General features: G+C 41.5%; 1 protein-coding gene across 2 annotated transcripts in view; it reads left to right on the plus strand.

The window, feature by feature from the left end:
- Positions 1-3,229: 3,229 nt before the first annotated feature.
- FNIP2 (folliculin interacting protein 2) overlaps positions 3,230-20,131 on the plus strand; it is a 52,400-nt gene continuing 35,498 nt past the window's right edge. For both annotated transcript variants that reach the window (XM_086747021.1, XM_086747022.1), the window contains exon 1: positions 3,230-3,510. In XM_086747021.1, the coding sequence (XP_086603147.1) occupies positions 3,416-3,510 (95 nt within the window). In that variant the 5' untranslated portion in view covers positions 3,230-3,415. The remainder of the gene's footprint in view (positions 3,511-20,131) is intronic.

Raw genomic sequence — 20,131 nt, forward strand, 5'->3', positions numbered from 1 at the left:
AAGTGTGACTTGGCTTTCAACCCAGTCTGTCCTGGCTATAAAACCCAGTTCCTACATTTTCAAGAGAGAATCTTCAGAGAAGTTAATGCTCTATGAAACACATAAATACTTATCCAGGCATCCAGCTATTCCAGGATTTAAATGATCCTTTTTATCTATTGACAACTTTCTAACAAAGTCCCATATATTTCTACATTAAGAATCTGAGTTCTTTTCTGGCTGGTGTTTCATCAATTACGTTGTCTTTCTTGGCACAGAAGGAGTCTGACCCTTAGTCAGAGTATTATGAATAAGGGTTTGATTCTCATATGCCACATTTTTATTTCCTGTACTTCCTTACAGAGTGAGGGCTGTAGAAACGTTATCTTGCTGCAAATGGTCTTTGCTTGACAGATGGTATGTTTTTTTTTTTCTTTACATCTGCTCATATTTTGCATTCATGGGTTAGTGAAAAATCACCACGTTTGCTTTGCCAGATGTTCTTTATAGCCGAACTCCCTTTAGTGTGGGACAGCGCGTACTGACTGTGAAAGTTATTTCATAGTCCTTTGCTGATTCTGCTGTGTTTTCCCCATTTTCTTTTCAGAAATAAGCTTCAGAACACTAGTGTCTCAATGTTTTGTGATCAGTTTCAGACCACAGTGACTGTCACACAAACAGAAAATATCGAGAACTAATTCTGCACCGAGCGTCAGCCAACGTGTAGGGTGCGTTTAGACTGCTATTTTTGCTCAGATCAGAAGTACATTTTTCCCAGTTGTCCTCACTGACTTTGTCTTGCTTCACAGTTTGGAGTGGCATCTGGGCGTGCAAAGTGTATAATTTCAGATGAAACAAAACCAGATGTTTTTCAGAAACATATTCAGTGTGCTCCAGCCACTGACACTCATTCTGCCAACAGGACCAGATTACAACTAGTCCAAAATAAAACCCTGTGAAACGTTCGTGATGTGGATGTCAGGCTCTGTAAGACAACTGTCTACGATTCTGCCCCCACTGGTCAGCACTGCTTGCTAGTGCAGACATAGCCATGGAGTGGCAGCCCTGGTGTTTGCAACTCAAGACTGTTCTGTGAGAAACAGAACTGTTCTGTCCAGTGCTTATTTCTGGAGCTGGATGCCTAGTTTCTCGTTCACAATGATTACTGTGTCAAGAATGATGTCTTTCATCTTGTCCAGCCACGCCCTACTATTCACTTCCCTTTCAGTGTGCTATCATCTCTGTACCCTCACTTTTCTGTCCTTCAGCTTTGTTTGGGTGGGTTGACCTTAATGACTGGGGACATCTGGTGGTGATGGTGGAAGCAAAGAATCAAAAGTAGTAAGGACATCCAAGCTGGAAGATTTATGTTTGTGTTCAGTCTCACAGATGAAGTGGTTGAGAGCCTTCAAAATGGTGATCCCTTCTGAGAATGGACCTCCAGACAGGGTCAGCTGAGAGTTGCAAGATTCAGTCTGGTGTTATAGAGGGAGCAGCTGATCAGATTATCAGGCCAGTCATCTCTTGATTTTTATTTTAAAGAAAAATCAGCTTCTCCAGTCACTGAAAAGCTGGCTGAGAAGCACCAGTATGTCCTCCACCTCTTCCACCACAACCAGATGTGAGTTTGCAATCAACTGTAGTAATGATCCATGACAACTATTGTAATGATGGCCATTCTCTGTGTCTCATCTCCAAGTTTCCTGAAAAAAACACGAAGGTCTCATGATTCTACTTTTTTTTTTCCTTTTTTTTGGCTGTGCCACACTATGCAGCTACCTAGCTGGTTAAAAAGGAGCATTTGAAGTTGTGTGCTCTTGGTGGGTACATGGTGGTGTCATCCTGCCAGTCGGCAGGCAGAACCACACAAACAGCCCTTTCCCCCAAATTAAACAAACAAACGTAAAAGTCCAAATAACCCCCAGATATTGCAGCATTGTCTAATTATTTTGTGAATTAAATAAAATTAAATAGATTAATGAAAAAGAAATGAGCTGCACAGTCGTAGCAGGGCTGCCTTTCTGCAAAAATATAATCGCTTGTGTGGTCAAAGGATGAAGTCAAAGACCAGGACTACAAAAAAACTTGGTTTAAAATTTTCCTGGACTGATGACTGGAATTTGTGTGTGGAGCAAAACGGGGAACACGAGGTACCTGAAAACCCAGCAGATTTTTGTCGAGCCATGGGCTTGGCTGGTGTGAGGCAGGAGGGGACACTGGAGCGGCTGCCACGCGCTTTGCTGTCAGCCCAAATGGGCAAATGGCCCCATCTGACACAGGCAGCTGGTTGGTTTGTTCACACTTCCTTCAGCGCATGGAAAAAAATTCTGTAAATCACATGTACATGATTTCCATGTGTGAATATACAGAGGACACATATGTACGTATGTGTATATGCACGTACACATGCATCTATATATAGAGAAATGTACTGTAAGATGTATGGTATGAATCATAGAATGGTTAGGGTTGGAAGGGACCTTCAAAGGTCATCTAATCCAACCCCCCTGCAAGGAGCAGGGACATCCCTGACTAGGTCAGGTTGCTCAGAGCCCCGTCCAACCTGGCCTTGAATGTTTCCAGGGATGGGGCATCAACCACCTCTCTGGGCAACCTGTTCCAGTGTTCCCCCTCCCTTATTGTAAACAGTTTCTTCCTAATATCTGATCTGAATCTACCTCCCTCTATTTTGAAACCATTACCCCTAGTCCTCTCACAACAGGCCCTACTGAAGAGGGCCATCTTTCTTGTAGACCCCCTTTAGGTACTGGAAGGCCACTATAGGGTCTACCTGGAGCCTACTTTTCTCCAGGCTGAACAGCCCCAACTCTCTCAGCCTGTCCTCACAGGAGAGGTGCTCCAGCCCTCTGATCATCTTCGAGCCTCCTCTGGACCGTCTGCAACTGGTCCATGAATGTATGCACGTGCTTGTTACTATGGACATGTAAAACATGTACCCTGTCTGTGTAGAGACACCCGCACCACAGGCCCACCAGGCTGTCCCAGCACAGAGGGAGACCCCCCCCCCGTCCGCCAGCGCCCTCAACCGCCACCGCCCTGCGCGGGGCAGGGCCCGTGTCCCTTTAAGCCTGCCTCCGGCACCTTTACCACGTGCCGGGGGCGGGGCCGCCAGCGCCGCGCAGCCAATGGGGAGCGTCGGAGGGGCGCGGCGCGTCCCCGTTCCCTGTTCCCGTCGTGCGGCTGCTGGCGGTGCGCCGCGCCGTGCCCTGTCCGGCGGGCGGGCGGACTCAGCCCCTCGGTCAGGAGACGGGCGGCCACCGGGAGCGGCGCGGCTAAGCGGGCCGGCGCTCCCCCTCGCTTCGCTTCCGCGCAATGCCGGGCGGCTCCGCGGCGGCGGGGATGCTGCCGCGGCCACCGGCGCCCGCCGCCCGTTGAGCCGTTGCGAGAGGCGCGGCGGCAGGGGCAGGGCGGCAGCATGGCCCCCACCCTGCTGCAGAAGCTCTTCAACAAAAGGGGCGGCAGCGCGGCGGCCCCCCACGGCCGGGCTCCAGGGGAGGGGCCCGCCTTCAGGTGAGCGGCGGGGGGGCAGGGCGGGCCTGGGCTCCACGTGGGCTGCCCCGGCTGCGGGGGGCGGCCAGGCGGCGCGGGAGGTGGCGGAGAGGCCGGCAGGCGGCGAGGATGCCGGCCGCAGGTGTGCCCCGGCCCCCGCGAGGCTCCCCTTCGGCCCGGTTCCCGCAGGGGCCAGGGGGGAGCGGCCTGCGGGGAGGGGGCACCCCCGGCGGGGAGGTAGAGGGCGGTGGGAGACCGCGCCGCGCCGCGCCGGGGGTGGCTCTTCCCCCCGCCCTTCGCTCTGGTCGGGTCTCTCAGCCATCTTATTCCCGGGTTGGAAGCGGCATGGTGGGGGGGCCGCGGGGCGCGCACGGCCGGGGGAGGGGCGCCAGGCCTGCGCTTTCCTCGGCTGTGGTAACTCGTGTGCGGGTCTCATCAGCGCAGGAGAATCAAAACCTGGCTGAGTTGTCGTGACCCACATACACGCGCGTAGTCTGATGACCCACTGAGCGCTGGGCAGCTTTCCCTGCGCTCTCGGCTTCTGATATCTCAGATCCTTACAGGTGAGATTTAGTAGCTATTGCTACTTCGGGGCTTGGATACATCATCTCTATCAGATATTGAGTTATTACTGCTTTCTAAACCCCTGGGAACAGCATTTTGCTTCGGCTGGTGGTCTGGGGCTTTGTTACTCCTAGCATCTGTTCTGCTCACAAGACCAAACCGGTCCTGGTGAGCGCAGTGACTGTCACATGGGTGTCCGGTAAGCTCTGTGTCTTTTTTTTCTGTTCGGCATGAGTTGACTGGTCTTGTGATCAGGCAGTGTACCGGATTCAATTGGAATCTGGGCTTGCACTGCTGAAACTGTCAAGAACGGTAAGGGAGAGAGGAGTGGAAAACGTCTTGATCCACGAAGTGCCGTAGTGCCAGTATGAAAGATCACAGTCATGGAACCATGATGATTTCAAAGACAGTCTGTGTGGGCTGTGGCCAAAGATGCAAGATCGTGGTGAAAAACAGAGTAAGATCAAAATGGCATTAGGACATTTGGTTTATAAGGTGATTACTTTGAAAATGGTAGCATGCAGTACTGGTGCTGCATTCATACCAGAGGAGAGTTGGTGAATTTCAGGAGGCTGTGAAGTCTGTATGCTGTACTTGCTGGCTACTTTTTGTAGCACATATTCATCACATGAATTAAGTGCCTCCTTTAATTTGAAAAAAACCCTCAGATATCTTTTCTGACTCTTTTAATGAGTCGCAGTTCCTGGGTAACTATTATTTTGCCTTGTACTTAAAAATCTTATCAAGTACTCTACATCAGAGACTGATGCTGTTCTAGTTTTAAGGCTATTGGATTCGTCAAGGATCTCCATGAAGGCAGATGCCTTGCTCATTGTGTCCCCTATTAAAATCAGTGAGATTGCTCAATCTGGAGTATTGTGTGAGATTAGGTCTTGTGTTTGTTTTCTTCTTCTTCCTATTTCTTAGGTAAGATATTCCACATGTAGTTTTCTATTTGAATAACATCTAAATAATGTAACACTTTAAACAAAAACTATTATCATTAAAACATTATTGTAGGTAGTCATCACTCTTTTTATCCTCTATTTTCTCCCATTCTGTTGCTATCTGATTAGTTTTTGCCAAACTCATGGTTAACAAAGTTATTTGAGAATATTTATTTATTAAAAAAGTTATTTGCATGTGGAGGGTTTTTTTTGCCTGTTAATATTGCATTAAGCTTCTTCCTTATGACTTTCAAATGTGCTGTAATGCTTTTTCTTTTTTTCTGGTGATTTTTTTTCATGATTTGCAGGAGCATACTTATGGGATCTTAGAAACCCTACTACAATGTTTTTAATAGACTTTCTGTTGAGTGATAATCTCCGTTGGCAGATATGTGATTGGACCTAAGTAAGAGGGAAGATTTAGTCTTTTGGTAGCCTCTGTATTAAGCGTATGTTGCTGATCACTGTTAATGGCAAAGTGGCAGGATCATTTTCTGTTCTAATGGCAAGCCTATATTTTTAAAGATTTTGGTTATTTTCATTCCCTCTTTGTGTTTTGTTAAGTGAGGTGTCTCCACATTCTATGTCTTGCTGTGCATGGCTCTCCTAAGCAGCTGTGTGAGACCAATAGCAATCTGTATCCCGGGACCTTGAATTGTTATGAGGGTCTTGAAAGCCTGAGTGTCTTCATGCACCCTCCTTGCCCAAAGCAATGACAGAATCACCAAGCATCTCTTTAGTAGATAATACCTCCTCATATTGACTTAATTTGACAACTTGTTCTTCAAATACATCATGAGGAAGCTTTGCATTTTTCTAGTCTTCCCAGGAACACCAGAAGTTTTGCACTTTAATGGGAACTAAAACTTGACCAAATGTCGATGGTGCTTACTCTCTTTAGCTCTGAGGAGAACAGCAAGCTACAGGGTCCATGCTGCTTACCAGGATGAGCTGGCACAGCCTCAGAGAGAGAGACATGGTGCTTATAGCTGAATTTGGAGCCACAGGAAATGGATTTCTTGGGTGCATGAGCATTAACATCTTAATTTGGATCAGGAGTACTCTTTTAAAGAAAACCTCTCAATTGTCTCCACTTAGTTGACTACGTGAGCCGACGTGCGGTGGCTTTGGTGCGTAAACTGTATTCCTGTTGTATTGAACAAAATTAAAAAGTGTGCTCCAACCACTAATGGGCATTCAGTCCCTGGGACCAGATTACAGCTGGTCAAAAGTAAAACCCCAGAACATGTGTAGTGTGGGTGTCAGGTCCTTAGCACCAATTAATTCACTCTGTGGATCTAGTCCTGTTGGGCTGCACTGTGCGTTCATGTACACACAACTATTACTTGCTGGGTGAGGAGAAAGTAAACATGAGGTGTAGATGTTAATACAGAGCTGTTGGGATAGTAGGACTTTCTACTGTCCCGCACCTCTCTTCAGAATAATGGAAGTATGAAGTGATAGAAGGGTAGTAGTTAGAATTGTAAAATATCTTAATTTTTTTTTCTAAAAAGAGACATTATAAACCACCTAGAGAACAGATGGGTATTAGTGACATGATACTGTATTTGTTCTAAATAGTTTTATACGCAGATCTTCGATTTCAGTTTCTATTACTACTGTTTTTTGCTTCCCTTAACTGAAAATATCTGTGTGCTTGTGTGTGTATGTGTATAATGCATATGTAAAAATATACGTGTGTATATACAGACATATGTATGTATACACACACGCCCCCCCGCCCCCCCCTTTTGACAGAGACATTTGAGTGACTGTAATTAAATATATTTCTTTTTAGCCTCTTACACTCTGAGGAAATCCTAATTACTTTGTTTCTGAGAAATGTGTATTTATGAGGCTAAATTCCCCTAATATTTCTTATGTCATTATCAAATGTTACTTCCCTTCCAAGATTGATGTAGAGTAGGTTGTACAGGTTTTTGGAGTGCTACCAGGGTCATGTGCTCAGCAGAACGGTAGCTCTTACTGCAAAAACACAGCATCCTACTCGTGAATTTTAAATTTTAGGGATTAACTGGAGTATTTTATAAGCACGTAGTATCTCAAGACTGAAATATCTCAAGTGCTGAGCATATCCTTGAGTAAGATATTGGAGACTGGCTTTAAGGAAATTGATTTGGTTTGCAGATAGTTTGATTGTACTTAAATTTTTATCAGTTCCTCTGTAATTGTATTTACTGATTCTAGAATGAATCTAGACTTCCCATCACTTTTCAACGTGAAAAGTTGACATTATCCTTAAACTGAGGGCTGAGGATTCACACTAGTTTCAGTCGTTGTTAGGGCTTGATGTGTGGGTTTTTTTGTTTTTGTTTGTTTGTTTTTCAAATGAAGTGCATGTATCCAGGAATGTAAGAATGAAAAGAAATGCCTTTGTAGTTTTTGGAAGACTGTGCTTTCACAGTCACAAGACTGTAATTTCTGCATTGCAACTTCTGATGAAATTTCTTTGATACTGATATGTCTAATGAAGGAATGTAAAACGGGGGAAAAAATCTCATTTTATGTGGATTCTATTAAAAAAAATTGTGTTATTTCAGCTGTGTCTGAAACTTGGAAACAGGCTGTTTCTTTAGCTTTAAGTATCAGCTGCTCCTTCTGGTGTCTATAATGAAGCGGATGTCATGTAACTGCAGGATATCTATCTGGTAACAGTTTGTTAGCTTTGGTATATGAGATCATTTGTTTGGCAGCTGATACTAGTAATTCTTTTGGTCATAATGCTTAAATACTTGGTGAGATCCTACTCGCTAAGCATTATTTCACAGCATTTATTACCAGCCTGGCAATGTTCCACCTTCTGGAAAAGGAAAGAAGGTGGTAGTGAACTTTGAGTCTGCTTGCATGTCAGTTTGTTATATCTTTGTTAAAATAAAACACTTTTTCAAGTAAATTTTTTTGTAGCCTAACTGGGTTTCTCTTGAGCTTCTTGCAGCTTTGTAGACATCCACACAGCACTAATGCCACTGAGTACCCGTGTACATCTTCACACATGGAAATATCATTAAACATCTGGTTGTAAACCCTTCAAAAAGCATTTGAGAGAAAATCGCTATTTTATATGCTGTAGGAAGGGCAATGCATCCCAAGGCTAGATCTGAGCGTGAGGGCAGGGAAGGTTAAACAGCAAGTTTAGTCCACATACCTCTTGACTGACAGCTGAAGGTACAGTGTTATACTTCTGCTCTGGCATTAGCCTTTCCTCAGTAACAAGAGCTAAAGAGTAAATTCTGCAGAAAGAGATTTATTAGTCTCGCTCAAAAAAACAGCTTAGAGAGGAAGTGATTGAAAGTATGGTCTTTTGACATGGAAACCACGCTTTCAGCCTAGGGCTGTTTTAAAGGAAGACAAACCAACCCGAAGTCCTCTGGCTTTTGAGCTTTGCAGGAACTAAGGCTGTTCTCCTTCTTAAGTTGTTTGGATTTTCCCGCCCCTACGCACTTGTCACTGAATAACCTCTTGGCTTCCTCTAGCTTTGCTCTGAGACTAATTCTCATTCTGTCTTAAAGCTGCAAGAAGACACCCCCTTCTTTTTTCTTTTTTGACACAGATGGCTAAAAAAAATGTGTGGAAATGCAGAAGCTACTGATATTCTGAGAGGGATGGATGTACCTTGGTTATTTGATTTCATTCCGTGAAAAGATACATGCTTGCCCTACTGATCAAATTGGTTTTGCCAGTGGGTTATCTTATTTCTGATTTACTACTAACTTCTCCGTGTGGCATAACCAGCTAGCAGTGCATTTCCTACACACCTGACTCTTAAATTGATGCACAGTTGGATAGTAGGTGCTTGATTCCTTAGTCTTGGTGTACTTCCACTGTTTACGTGTCCAAAACTGTGTAGGTGAGTACTCTGCCACATGCTGTGCTCAGCAGAAAGTGATTTGGAGGTATAGTAGCAACAGAAAGTCTTGGGGCTACCTTTTTTTTTTTTGGTAGCACAACTTAAATCACAATACATTACATTCTAAAGCAATGGTGCTAATGTGGTAGGGGAATACTTATCTGTTGATATAAATGGATTGATGTGAGTGAGAAAATGGAGCTGCTTGGGGCTGAAAAATGTGGACATTCATCAAGCTGAATTTGTATAGAGACTTGTAAAAAGCTGATGCAGAGCTTTATTGCCGGTAGAGGCTGGCTTCGTGTAAGCTTAAGTGAACTTCATAACTTTTCTTACGTAAGCTTAGTTGGAGTAGAATAGCTTTATTAAAACTTCAGAGGAAAGGAAGATGGAAGAGGTTTGACAAAAATGTTGTCATGATTAGTCGTTATGTCATCTGACTTTGACATTGTGGGATGTAGGTGTTCCAGTGCATGGTAGTGGACTTTTGCTGTAGCTGTGGTCTGAATAGTAAGTAACAGGAGACCGAAAACCTAGCAAGAAATATGTGACAAAATAGTTGGGATCAGAGGTGCTAGAAAATAAATAATTGTTTTCATAAAAAGCAATTTATTTCTTGTTCTGGCATTTCAGTAATATTGAAGCTGTTCAGAACTTATTTTGCAAAGTGAATTCTTTGGATTAATGCTGACTATGTATGCTACAAACCTTGGTGACATACCTGTTCCTTTAGGTATTCCTTCTGACACTAACAATCATGTGCTTTCATCTGTAATCTGCTTTGCACCTTAATGATGTTCAGGGGTGGCTTCAGTTTCAGAGCCATGTGTTGTGTTTTATATCTGTCAACAGTTGTTTCTACTAAGTACACCCTTGATTAACAGCACACAGTTGTCTTGCATGCTGCTTAGACGAAGTGTGTAAGAGGAATGTTCTTATGCTCTCCTAATTATCAGTATTTGCTATGGGAAGGTTTCCATGGGTACACTTGTTAGGCGGAAGATGAGGAATGCAATTCTGTAGTTTGGTGGTTAACAGGCTCACTAGAGAGAACAAGCAAGAAAAGGAGGACTTCGAATTGGGTACTTCTTGTGTGAAGACAGCAAATGTGTCTGCACCCTTGCATGCACTTCCTGTGGTAAAGTGTCAGATCTGACTAACAGGCATGGACACATAGGTCATCTCTTCTGGGTGTGCTCTGCTTCCGCTTCTTAATTGTCAAGCTCAGGTGGTTCTCCTTTCTGCTTTCTCCTTATCTTAATAGTGCCTTTCTTGCCTCACTCCATATGTAGTATTTGTATGTGGTTTTCACTGGAATACTGTAGCAATGTCATGTTTTTGTATACAAATTGAGACAATCAAGACAAGCTTCGGCACTGATTACAGGACAAAGCATTCTTCTGAGGCACTGAGAGGAGTTTAGGAGTTTCAGTTAGAGTGCCTGTACCTTCCTCTCTTCAACTGGGGCAAGTACCGGGTGCTTTTGCATGACCAACAGCCAAAATATCTTTATTTTGTCTATCACATGCTTCCTGGATATTGGTGAGATTCTTAGAATTGCACTGATAAATGGGCGTGAAGGTTTTCCATCACAGTTGCTGCTATTAAAACCGAGTCATGATCTTCCTTCTGTAGTTTGTGCTGAAGTGAAACTTGAGCTGTGTGTGATGTAGTTACTGAATCAGTATGGAGCTTTCTCTGCAACGTGTTCTCTACTCAGTGCAATACACTTCAACTTTTCTCCTCCAAGGTGCTCAGTGGAGTTTCACACACGCTAATGAAATCAAGTGTATTAAGTAAACAATCTGACAATATTTATTTACTTTTCTAATAGAGGTGCTAATAGACTGAATTTGGCATTAGCACTTTCAAACTAGAAATCTGAGCACTTCAGTGCTTTATATTTTATAATAAAGCCAGGAAGCTTCTTGCAATAATAGCTCTTACCTTTTATTGTCATGAAGTTTACTGACTTCCATGGAAGAAAATAATGGCTTGAATGAACTCAGTGCTCTGGATTTCTGTGCAGAGTCTTGCACTGAATTCTGAATCTGAGTATTATATGATACCTGAAACTGCTTAACTTTTGGGATTGGATATGTGAATGCACAGCTTCACTGCTACTGAAAATCTCGGCAGAGTATATTAGATTACATTTTTGAAGGAAACTCCAGAGAGAATGGTCTGCAAACTGTTGAATACATAGTTCCAAGCAGATTATTCTTAAATTGTTACTCTTTCACTAAATGTGGATAATTTTGCGGAATTTAATATAATATTATAATGTTAAAGCCCTCTGCAGTCTGGAAAAGACAACTATGGAAATTTTAAAAAGTCTGCAACTCAAAGATATTAGCTTATGCTCAGACAAATTTTTGTGTCTATCTTCTGTTTTTCTGTGTGGACACATGAGCTAGTCCAACTATTGCTGACTAGTTGAGTACTTGTATCTGCTGTCTTTCCTTGCCTTTCCTTTCATGTTCCCACAAAATGACCTTCTAAAATCTTCCCATTTAACACTCTGCTCTCTAACTTGCACTCTAAAATGGGTTGTACTTTTTAAGACATATCTGCTATAGGAAAAATCATGGGCCTTTTGTTTTTGAAGTCCTGGCTTGTTTAGTATGACTGAGTTAAACGAGCTGGGCAGAGACCTGTTAAGCTGCTGGAAGGGAAAGCTGGTGACCTGTGATTCACAAGCATAAGAAAGAGGTGAGTTAGATGCAGAAACCACTTTGCCCAGCTGTACAACAGCGGGATTTTCTGTGTGTGTTAAGTCTCTGGTCTTGGCAAATGGTTGCCGTGGTGCAAGATGCTATTCACTTCTCCCATGGTGTGCTGAAATTGATTATTTGCTGGACACTTGTCACTTCAATGTTAGTGTTGATAGAATAGTGAGTGTTGGAGCCCTCCTCAGTCTTGTCTATATAAACGTCAGTGTCAACCATCTCTTGCAGTAGTTTGTGTAAAGCTGCCAAACTTCATGAAGAAATGGTTAGGGAGGGCTCATATGTTCTAGTCATCAGCTGTGTTGACAGGGCTGGAATAAAGAGCTGGGAACTGGTAACCACTTCAGTTCACTTGGCAGACAACTGTAGTGACATGGACCTGAGCTCTTAGTTGATCTTGGCTTTTAGCCTGGGGGAAGGTTGCTCTCACATGGTAGCCAGTTGAAACGTCTTCAGGAGTGCCAACCTCTGCCTTACCAACTGTTAAAGAGTTTCTAAATCACATCAAGTTAAAGAGTTGGAAAAATTAACCCTCTCTGATTATGAAGATATTTGACGTATGGCTGTGGATATACAGCATGCTTCCTAAATGCTAAAACTGTTTCTTATATGATACCAAGTTCTAGAGCGGGTGAGTAAGACCTGATGACTTCAGTTATCTGGGACACTCAAGGATATAAGTCATTTGTCCACTGTAGACTAGACTAGAGTACAGTTTAGTCCAGAAAAAAATCAGGTACTAAATGTCTTGTGTTCAGAAGTTCCTGTGTGGAGTCTTACAGGAATATGTTTGGGAATTCTTTTAAATGGAACTAGGAAAATAACATGTATTTGAAAACTAGCTTTTTTTTTTCCTGTTTGTCACTTTAAGGTGGCACTTGGTAATTGTAAAAATGCCTGTGTGTAGCTGGACTGGATAATGAGTCCAAGGGTAGGTATACAGTGGAGAGGAAAATGAGAACAGAACCGTGTATTTTGTAGTGGACTTGAGTTTTTTTTGAAGCAGTCAACTCGATGAACCTGTGTATACATTTACACTACATCTGCCTGATTTCTTTGTTTTTAAACAAAAAAAGATGACTTGAACATCTGAATTAAACTTTGCTTATTGCTTAAAGAAATAATTAAAGAAATAAAGAAATATTTGTGTTGAAATGTGGTGGTGTCATGTCAACTAGAAATCTGATTGAAACAGTGGCTTTTTATTTGCATTACTGAATCACTAAAAGTTGGCTAGAGTATAGCCTTCATTAAACTTGTATCCCTGGGCCCTGGCTTGACTAGAAAAGTTTTTATCATTGAATCTTCAATGTGTGAAGCATTTTCCTATTGCATGACAAGATTACACTGTGCTCTTCTTTTTTTTCTTTTTTTTTTTTTCTTTTTTTTCTTTTTTTTTTTTTTTTGTCCAGATATTTTCTGATTGACAGACTGCTGCTTGCCAGCCAAATGTTAGCATGTTACTGGGTGTGGTCAGCTGTAATTATTTATAAACCTGGCTGTATAAACTTTTAAGTCTAACATAATACCAGTGTTTTTGAGAAAATGTTTAGGATCATATGTGAGTAGTTAGAGCGGTTGGCCTACTTTAAGCAAGAGGCTATTTCATAACTTAATGATTATTTATACATTCAAAGTCCTACGCAATTGGTGGTAAACAGAACGTAACTCTCTTGCATGGTGATTTGCAGTAAGCTTAGGTTTGGCCATGCCAGTCAGCTGCAGAACTGTGGTTTGTTTGTTTGGTTTTGTGTGTAGTTTTTTTTCATTGAGAAGGTATTACTATATGAGTGACTTAATTTCCCTCATCTTCTGTATGAGATCCTAAGATGTTACTCCTCCTTCCTGTTCCAGTGAAACTTGAAAATAAATGTATGTAAGCCTTCAAGATTCAGTGCTGGTTACTGGAAAGCTACCTTCAACACTGCCTACAAGAGAGAGTTAAGGAAAGTGGTTTTGGATGGACTAGACAAATTATCATAACAACAACAGGAGGAGCAAAATGTATTTTTGGCTATAACTAGTGAAAAATGCCGGAGCTGACGTTATATCCATCCGTGTTATCACTTCATTCAATCTAAGTCAGGATTTCCTGGCATTCATCTAGACAGAGGCGATGGACTTTGCTGTTCATGCTATAGCAACTTTTGGGTGATCGCGCATGGCTTCTTGTGTATGTGTTCTTTCCCGTGTCCTTGCTGGTTGGGTAAATCAATAAATTTTCATAAATATTAAACATACTTTAGTTTTTCTTCCTTCCCTTCCTAATTATTGCAGATGATAACTTCTCACTTATAATCTCTGTTTTAAGAGAATGAAAAACTGTCTTATTCTTACCACAGTTCAACATAACCATTTACAGAGGCTCACTGATAATATGTTAGCTGATCAAAAAACCTGGACTGCTTCAGCTCTCCGCTGCTAAAGCACTGTACCTGTTACCTTTGGCTTTATATATTGTGAATTTGGGAGGATATACCTAGAATCAGGTAACTTCTAGTCTTATTTTAGTGAAATCATACTGCTGAAAATGTTTGTTAGTTGACATTGACCCTTTCTGAACCAATTTCCCTTGGAAGGAAGGACATGAGGTCCCTGGGTGCTGCTTGCCTCTAGCCTTGCTTGAGAGCATTCTCTTGTGTGGTAGGTGCATGTGTTCAGACCAAGGACGAGGAGGGGATTTGCAAAGTTTTCTGCACCCCTAGAATCAAACTTACAAAGTTTGGTAGGGAATGCCACATCCTCTGAAGTTTACAAAGCCCTCTTGTGTGCATAGACTTTTCTTAGCAGAAATGGAGGAAGTTTGTAAAGAAATTGGTTCTGTTAGTATGTGGGTGTTTTTAGTTACTTTGGGTGAAGGTATTTGTGTGTGTCTTCTAGCAAAAGGAGTGTTTTTCAGCTAACTAGAAAAAAACATGGAGGGATGTTGAACATCGAACATTGATGTTTATATCTCTGTATCAGCTGGCATTAAGATGCATTTAAGTCTAATAAATAGTACTATTTCTTAGTCATTTTTTACTTTCATATTTTAAAACTGCTCCTTTGAACAGAGGCTTGAAAGGTGCATACAGTCTTTTTCTTATTAAGTTAAAAAAAAAAAATAGGACTTTACAGAAGAGGGAGAAGGAACAGGAAAGAGCAGGCAACCAAACCCTTGCCTCAGGATACCGCCCCTGAGGAGTGGTGGTGATGCCTCTGCCGGCCTGCTCATTTACGCAGGAGATATTAAGGTCTGAGATCCGTCAGTGCTTTCACACAGTGTTGAAATGCAACAAGAGCTGGTACAGTGTTATAAATACCAGATTCTGCCTCACGTTATTGCTCAAAATTCTCCTTCAGATGTGCGATGTATAGTTCTTCCTTTTGTTCAAGAGAAGGTGGGGAAAGACAGAGGCAGTAGAGCTGGCAGGATAAGAGATCTCTATTCATCTCATGTTCTGGCAGAAGCAGTTCTCAGACGTGCCTTGGCAGTGTCTGCATTTAGTAGCCGTGTTCCTGGATGCTGGCCCAGTCACATGGCGCTGCTGGAACAAGTGACATGGGAATGATGCATTAGCTGAGACCCAGCGTTGCGTGCCGGAGGAGGTGGGGTGGCCCGGCTGGCCGGGTGGCCTGTGCCCCGGTGCTCAGCAGAGACGCTGGCCTGAGCACCGCTTGCTCCCGGACGGCAGCTGCCGTTTGGCTCAGCCTGTTTGGCTCCAGTGAGAGCTGGGAGTCGGTTACTGGGGGCTCCTCCAAACCCTAAAGAGCATTAAATTAACAAGTAAACCTTCAATTCTCTGAAATTATAAAGATTATTACTGTGAAACAACTTCTGCAAAATATTTTACTTAATTTAGATAAACTGAGCTCTCCTAACTGTTAAGGCTATAAGGGTGAGGGAGGAAAGTTGATTGGGACTAAGCAAGGCTTTCTGTACTGAGGAGGAGACTAGGTGGTGGATCTAGGATGCTAACCTTATTGCGTACTTTAGCTTTCTTTGCTTAAAGTTCTAGTTTAACAAAAATAAACACACTTTTCTTCGTGATGAAAAACAAATATATGCACTTCTTTGTGCAATTACAAGTCATGGGCTCTTTCCTTTGTTGTTGAGGAATTCCATTTCTAAGGCTAGCAACTGTGAGCACTTTCTGTGCAGTTTATGGTGCTGCTTCAAACACATTCTTGTTGGGTTTTCTGTTTGGTTGGGGTTTTTTGTAGTATGAGTTGTTTTGGTTTTGTTTGTTTTTTTTTTTTTTTCCCACATTATCACTGAGGCACTATATGAAACCTAGCTCCCAAACTTCTGACTTGTAGATGAGCCAATGAACAGTGAATCCAAACTTACGAAAGTTGTCTGAGTTGTGAAACACTGCTTTAATAGGGTACTCTTGATGTTTGTGGAATGCTGATGCGTGCAATTTCTGGTGACTTTAACTTGTGTAGATCTGTTAGCCTCTATCAGGTGTGTGTGGTTCTTGTCGCCATTTTTTGTGCATGAGTGTGATGGTATTGCTTTCTAGCAACGAAGATGATGAAAAAATGCTTCCAACCATGCAGAAATCCTTGTATATTCTCCTCCTCTAAGAAGGTAGTCTGTGGAATTCTAACTTTTCAGTGAATGAATATATCCAATGTTGTTTTGCTTTTCATACAGTAACAGATAGTATTATCTTTTTTTTTTTTTAGAAGTAAATTTTCTGTGTAGTGATCTGATATAGGGAACTTTATTTTTCTTCAGCAGGACTCTTTAAACAGGAAAACCTAAACAGAGGGAGAGAGAGAAAGAGAGAGGTGCTGCAAATAACATGTTCCTTGGCTTGTTGCATGACTAATCTGCAATGTATCCCGCCTAACTTGTGTGAAACTAGTAACCATGTATCATGCTTGAACAAGGTGGTTCATCTGAGGTTAATAGTGCTTTACCTTATTAGGAGTACCTGAAATCGTGGTGGAAGAAGAATGTGGTGTGGCATCGGCACAACTCTTCCATAGCCAAGGTTTTAAAAGAGGAGGAGCAATGCGGGGTAAATACTTCACATTGGGAGGGAGGAAGGGAACCCACAACTTCTGCATAAGCTATTCAACAGACTAAAAGAGGGAAATTCATCATTAAGTAATCCAAAATAGATTCCAGTTCACCTTTAAACATGCGTTTTGGCACTCATCCTGAATGTCTGGGTCGTAGGCATTTTCTATGTATCAATTTTGCTAAGTGTATGTTTTGCAGAAACAAATGCTCACTGAAACAGCAGGTATGATTCAACTTTTCTGTTTTCCTACACTCCTCTAGCTTGCTTCTAAAAGCTATTTAGAAGATAAAACCTTACTGAGGACTCTGCAAATATTCTGTTAGATTTGAAAACATTATTGAAGTTTTAGTGGGTAGCTGTAACTTCTGCAGAAAATTAATCTTAATTAGATAACTCCATCATATATATGTCCTCTTTCCTCCACCCTAAGTTTTCATACTAAAGTGTTGCCTTGAGCTGAAATCATTTAGGCAGTTGTCTTGCAGTGGAGGTGAAGGATAGGAAATGACCTACAAACAGAGCAGGTGACATGCTGTCACATAAGCCTAGAAAAAGAGTGATTAAACTCAGCTTCCCAGAGGATTTTGTCTGGAGAGCAGGGCACTTTCTTCCATTTTCTGTATTATCCACTGCTTGGACTCCGGGTGTTTTCCATGTGTGGGTTTACATTTCTTTCAGAAACTGTTCTGTGGATTTTTGGTGGTAATTCCCTAGGTACTCTGGGATTTATAGTATTCTACAGATGACCTCATCTACAGATGAGGTAGTGTTGTGAAGCATTAGGAGTTCCTACTTCTGGTGTTGGACGTGAATCCAGTATTGTGGTCATTTAACTGAATGTTTCAGAATCTTGTTTTGGTTTTTGTTTGGGGAAAAGATAAGACAGAAGTGAATGCTATCAGTTGTTGATCTTAGTCGAAGTGTAGGAACTTGGCCATCAGTTGCTTGTTTCATTTGCACTTCAAAGGTGACTAGGAACACTGATGTTTAAGGTAGTCCTCCTCAATGAGGTGAGGGCTAGGAGCTGCTCTCTCCTAGATGGTTTAAATAACTTGAGAACAGGCCAAAGCTTTTCACTTGTTTCCCTCACTTGGGAGAAGGAGTAATTGTGATCTAGTACTTGTCACTACTCTGGGAATTGAAACTGAGGGTTTTTATTGCCATAGGCTTCCCTCTGCCACTGAGCAAGTTGTTGAATCTAACCGTGTTCTAGTTTTCCGCTTGACTTTTGTCCAGTGTTTAGAGGCTGGGGTTTACTGAGATTACAAAATCCTTTTAAGAAGGGTGCTGTGCTATTTAGCAGGTGGCACGTAGCACTGGGTTTTGAAATCTTACTGTGTTTTCCAATTCTACTGCTGTATTTCTGGATGACCATTAGCAAAGTTATTTTCACTTTTTAATCTGAAAGGGAACTAGCACTGTGGCTGTTATAAAATGTCTAAAATTTCACTGGTGTGGGGAAAGCTATGTAACACATGAATTATGAGCAGACAAGTATGGACAATTTTTTTTTAAAGCAGGGATGGGGAAGAGGACTTTGTTCTGCAGTGGAATTGCCTGAGCTTGAACAAAATGTCAGGTTCTTTCGTTCTATTTAAAAACTTAAATTTTCTTCATCAGAAGTATTTTATTATAATTTTTGTCGTCAATACTGCCATTAAATTGTTTCAAACATGTGCCTATAGGTTCTCATCCACCAACTTGGTGTCTGTGGCAAACATTTTGGTGGTTTGTTTCCCATGCTACTTTTTAAAAAAAGCTTTCCAAAGTAGTAGTTTCAGATTTCTAGCCAAGTGTAAATACTATTTGTCCTTAAAAGTAAAGCATTACAGTGCAGAATAACTACTGTGTTTTTTGGTGTTGGTAATTTTTTTTAAAGTGATAACCATATGGCAATGATGACAGATTCTTATTTGCTCCTGAGCTATATGAGGTTGCTAGGGCTTGTCAGATGACACTTGCTCACATGAGAGCCATTAACAGGGTGTTGTAGCCACTGTTAGAACAACCCTGCAACTAAGGGCGAGTCACTGCAAAAGCAACTATGCTTTTTTTTTTTTTTTTTTTTTTTTTTTTTTTTTTTTTAAAAGAGGCCATATGGTTCAGTCTTGTGACTACATAATTGCCAGCTACCTAATCACATACCAGGAAACAAACATAGTTTAAGTCAATATTAGCTGTTGTATTTGCTACAGCTTTGCACCGGGCTTGGTAGGAAAAAATCTAACAGCAGCAAGAGCAAGTCTATGATGGCTTCTGGAACTTGAAAGTCATGTCTACTCCTCTGTCTGGATTAATTGCAGCAGTACATTAGCTACAGCTGTCTTTCTGCATTAATGGCTTATAGAATATATGAAGATATTTTTGCCTTTTTTTCCCCTAAGAGGAAATTCAGCAGACTGTGTTCCTGGCAAGAAAGCCGATGGTAAATTACCATCGTTAATGGTTGATCTGTAGTAAAGAAATCCGCTTGAGGCTGTACCTCTGTTTAGTTTATTTGAGGGAGCTTTACGAGAGGATTTGTAGCAAAAAAATATGTGTGGGGGTACACCAAAAGCTACAAATGGCACAGGGGGACAAATAGAAAGAGCGAGAAATAACAACGATGTACAACTTGGAAATAATCTCTGTTGTACCAAATTGGATGAAAGGATTAGAAAATCTTTGAGAGACCAAAGTGTCAGCTGTGTGAGCAAAGTGAGTAGAGTGCTGCAAAACAGGTATGCATCTAACTTATATATATATATATATATATATGTATGTGATATTTGATGGAAAATGGACATTTTTAGTTAATACTAGATTTATAATCATATGCTTGAAAGGCTGTTTTGTAAATAATCGGAAAAGTTGTATTAGAAGCTTATTCTTGATGATGGTGACTGGTAGTCCAGAAAGTCTTCCCTGTTGTTTGAAACTGAATCTACATTCTTGACTGTCATGTGTAAGATTTATGTATATGCAAACTGAGGCATGAAGGGTAGCTGTCTGTCTTTTCAGTTAAGGTTAAATAATCTTACTTTCTCTTTCTAGTTTTCTAATTAGTTTATCCTCTTTTTTTTTTTTGTCTGTGTTAGTGGGTCGAGTAGTAACAGTGTGCAGAGCAGACGAGAGAATACTGTGAAGTAGGAAAAGAATGGAGAGGAGAACTCTCTGCTTTACTTGTAAATGACCTCTAGATCAAGCATTACATCAAAGTAATCTGCAGTATGAATGGTGTTTCTTTGACTTCTTTGTGGTGTCTTTTTCAGATGTGTACCAGCGTGTACTGGTATGTAACCGTGTTGAAAATATGGTTCAGGGCAGCTTTTTCTGAATTCTAATGCTCAAGGGTGTTAGAATAAGTACTCCATGTTCAGGATTGCTGATCTAAAAAGCAGGAAAAAATATAGATATATAGATATGTTTCAGTCTTTTTATTTCTCTAGCCTATAGATGTTGCACTGAAGTAGTGAGTGGTTAGTCACTTTCAAAAATGTTTTAAGGTCAGCTGAAGTAGTTTTTAAATATAAATTTGTA

Source organism: Chlamydotis macqueenii, chromosome 4 (assembly GCF_036417535.1).
Source record: "Chlamydotis macqueenii isolate bChlMac1 chromosome 4, bChlMac1.mat, whole genome shotgun sequence".
Classification (NCBI taxonomy): Eukaryota; Metazoa; Chordata; class Aves; order Otidiformes; family Otididae; genus Chlamydotis; species Chlamydotis macqueenii.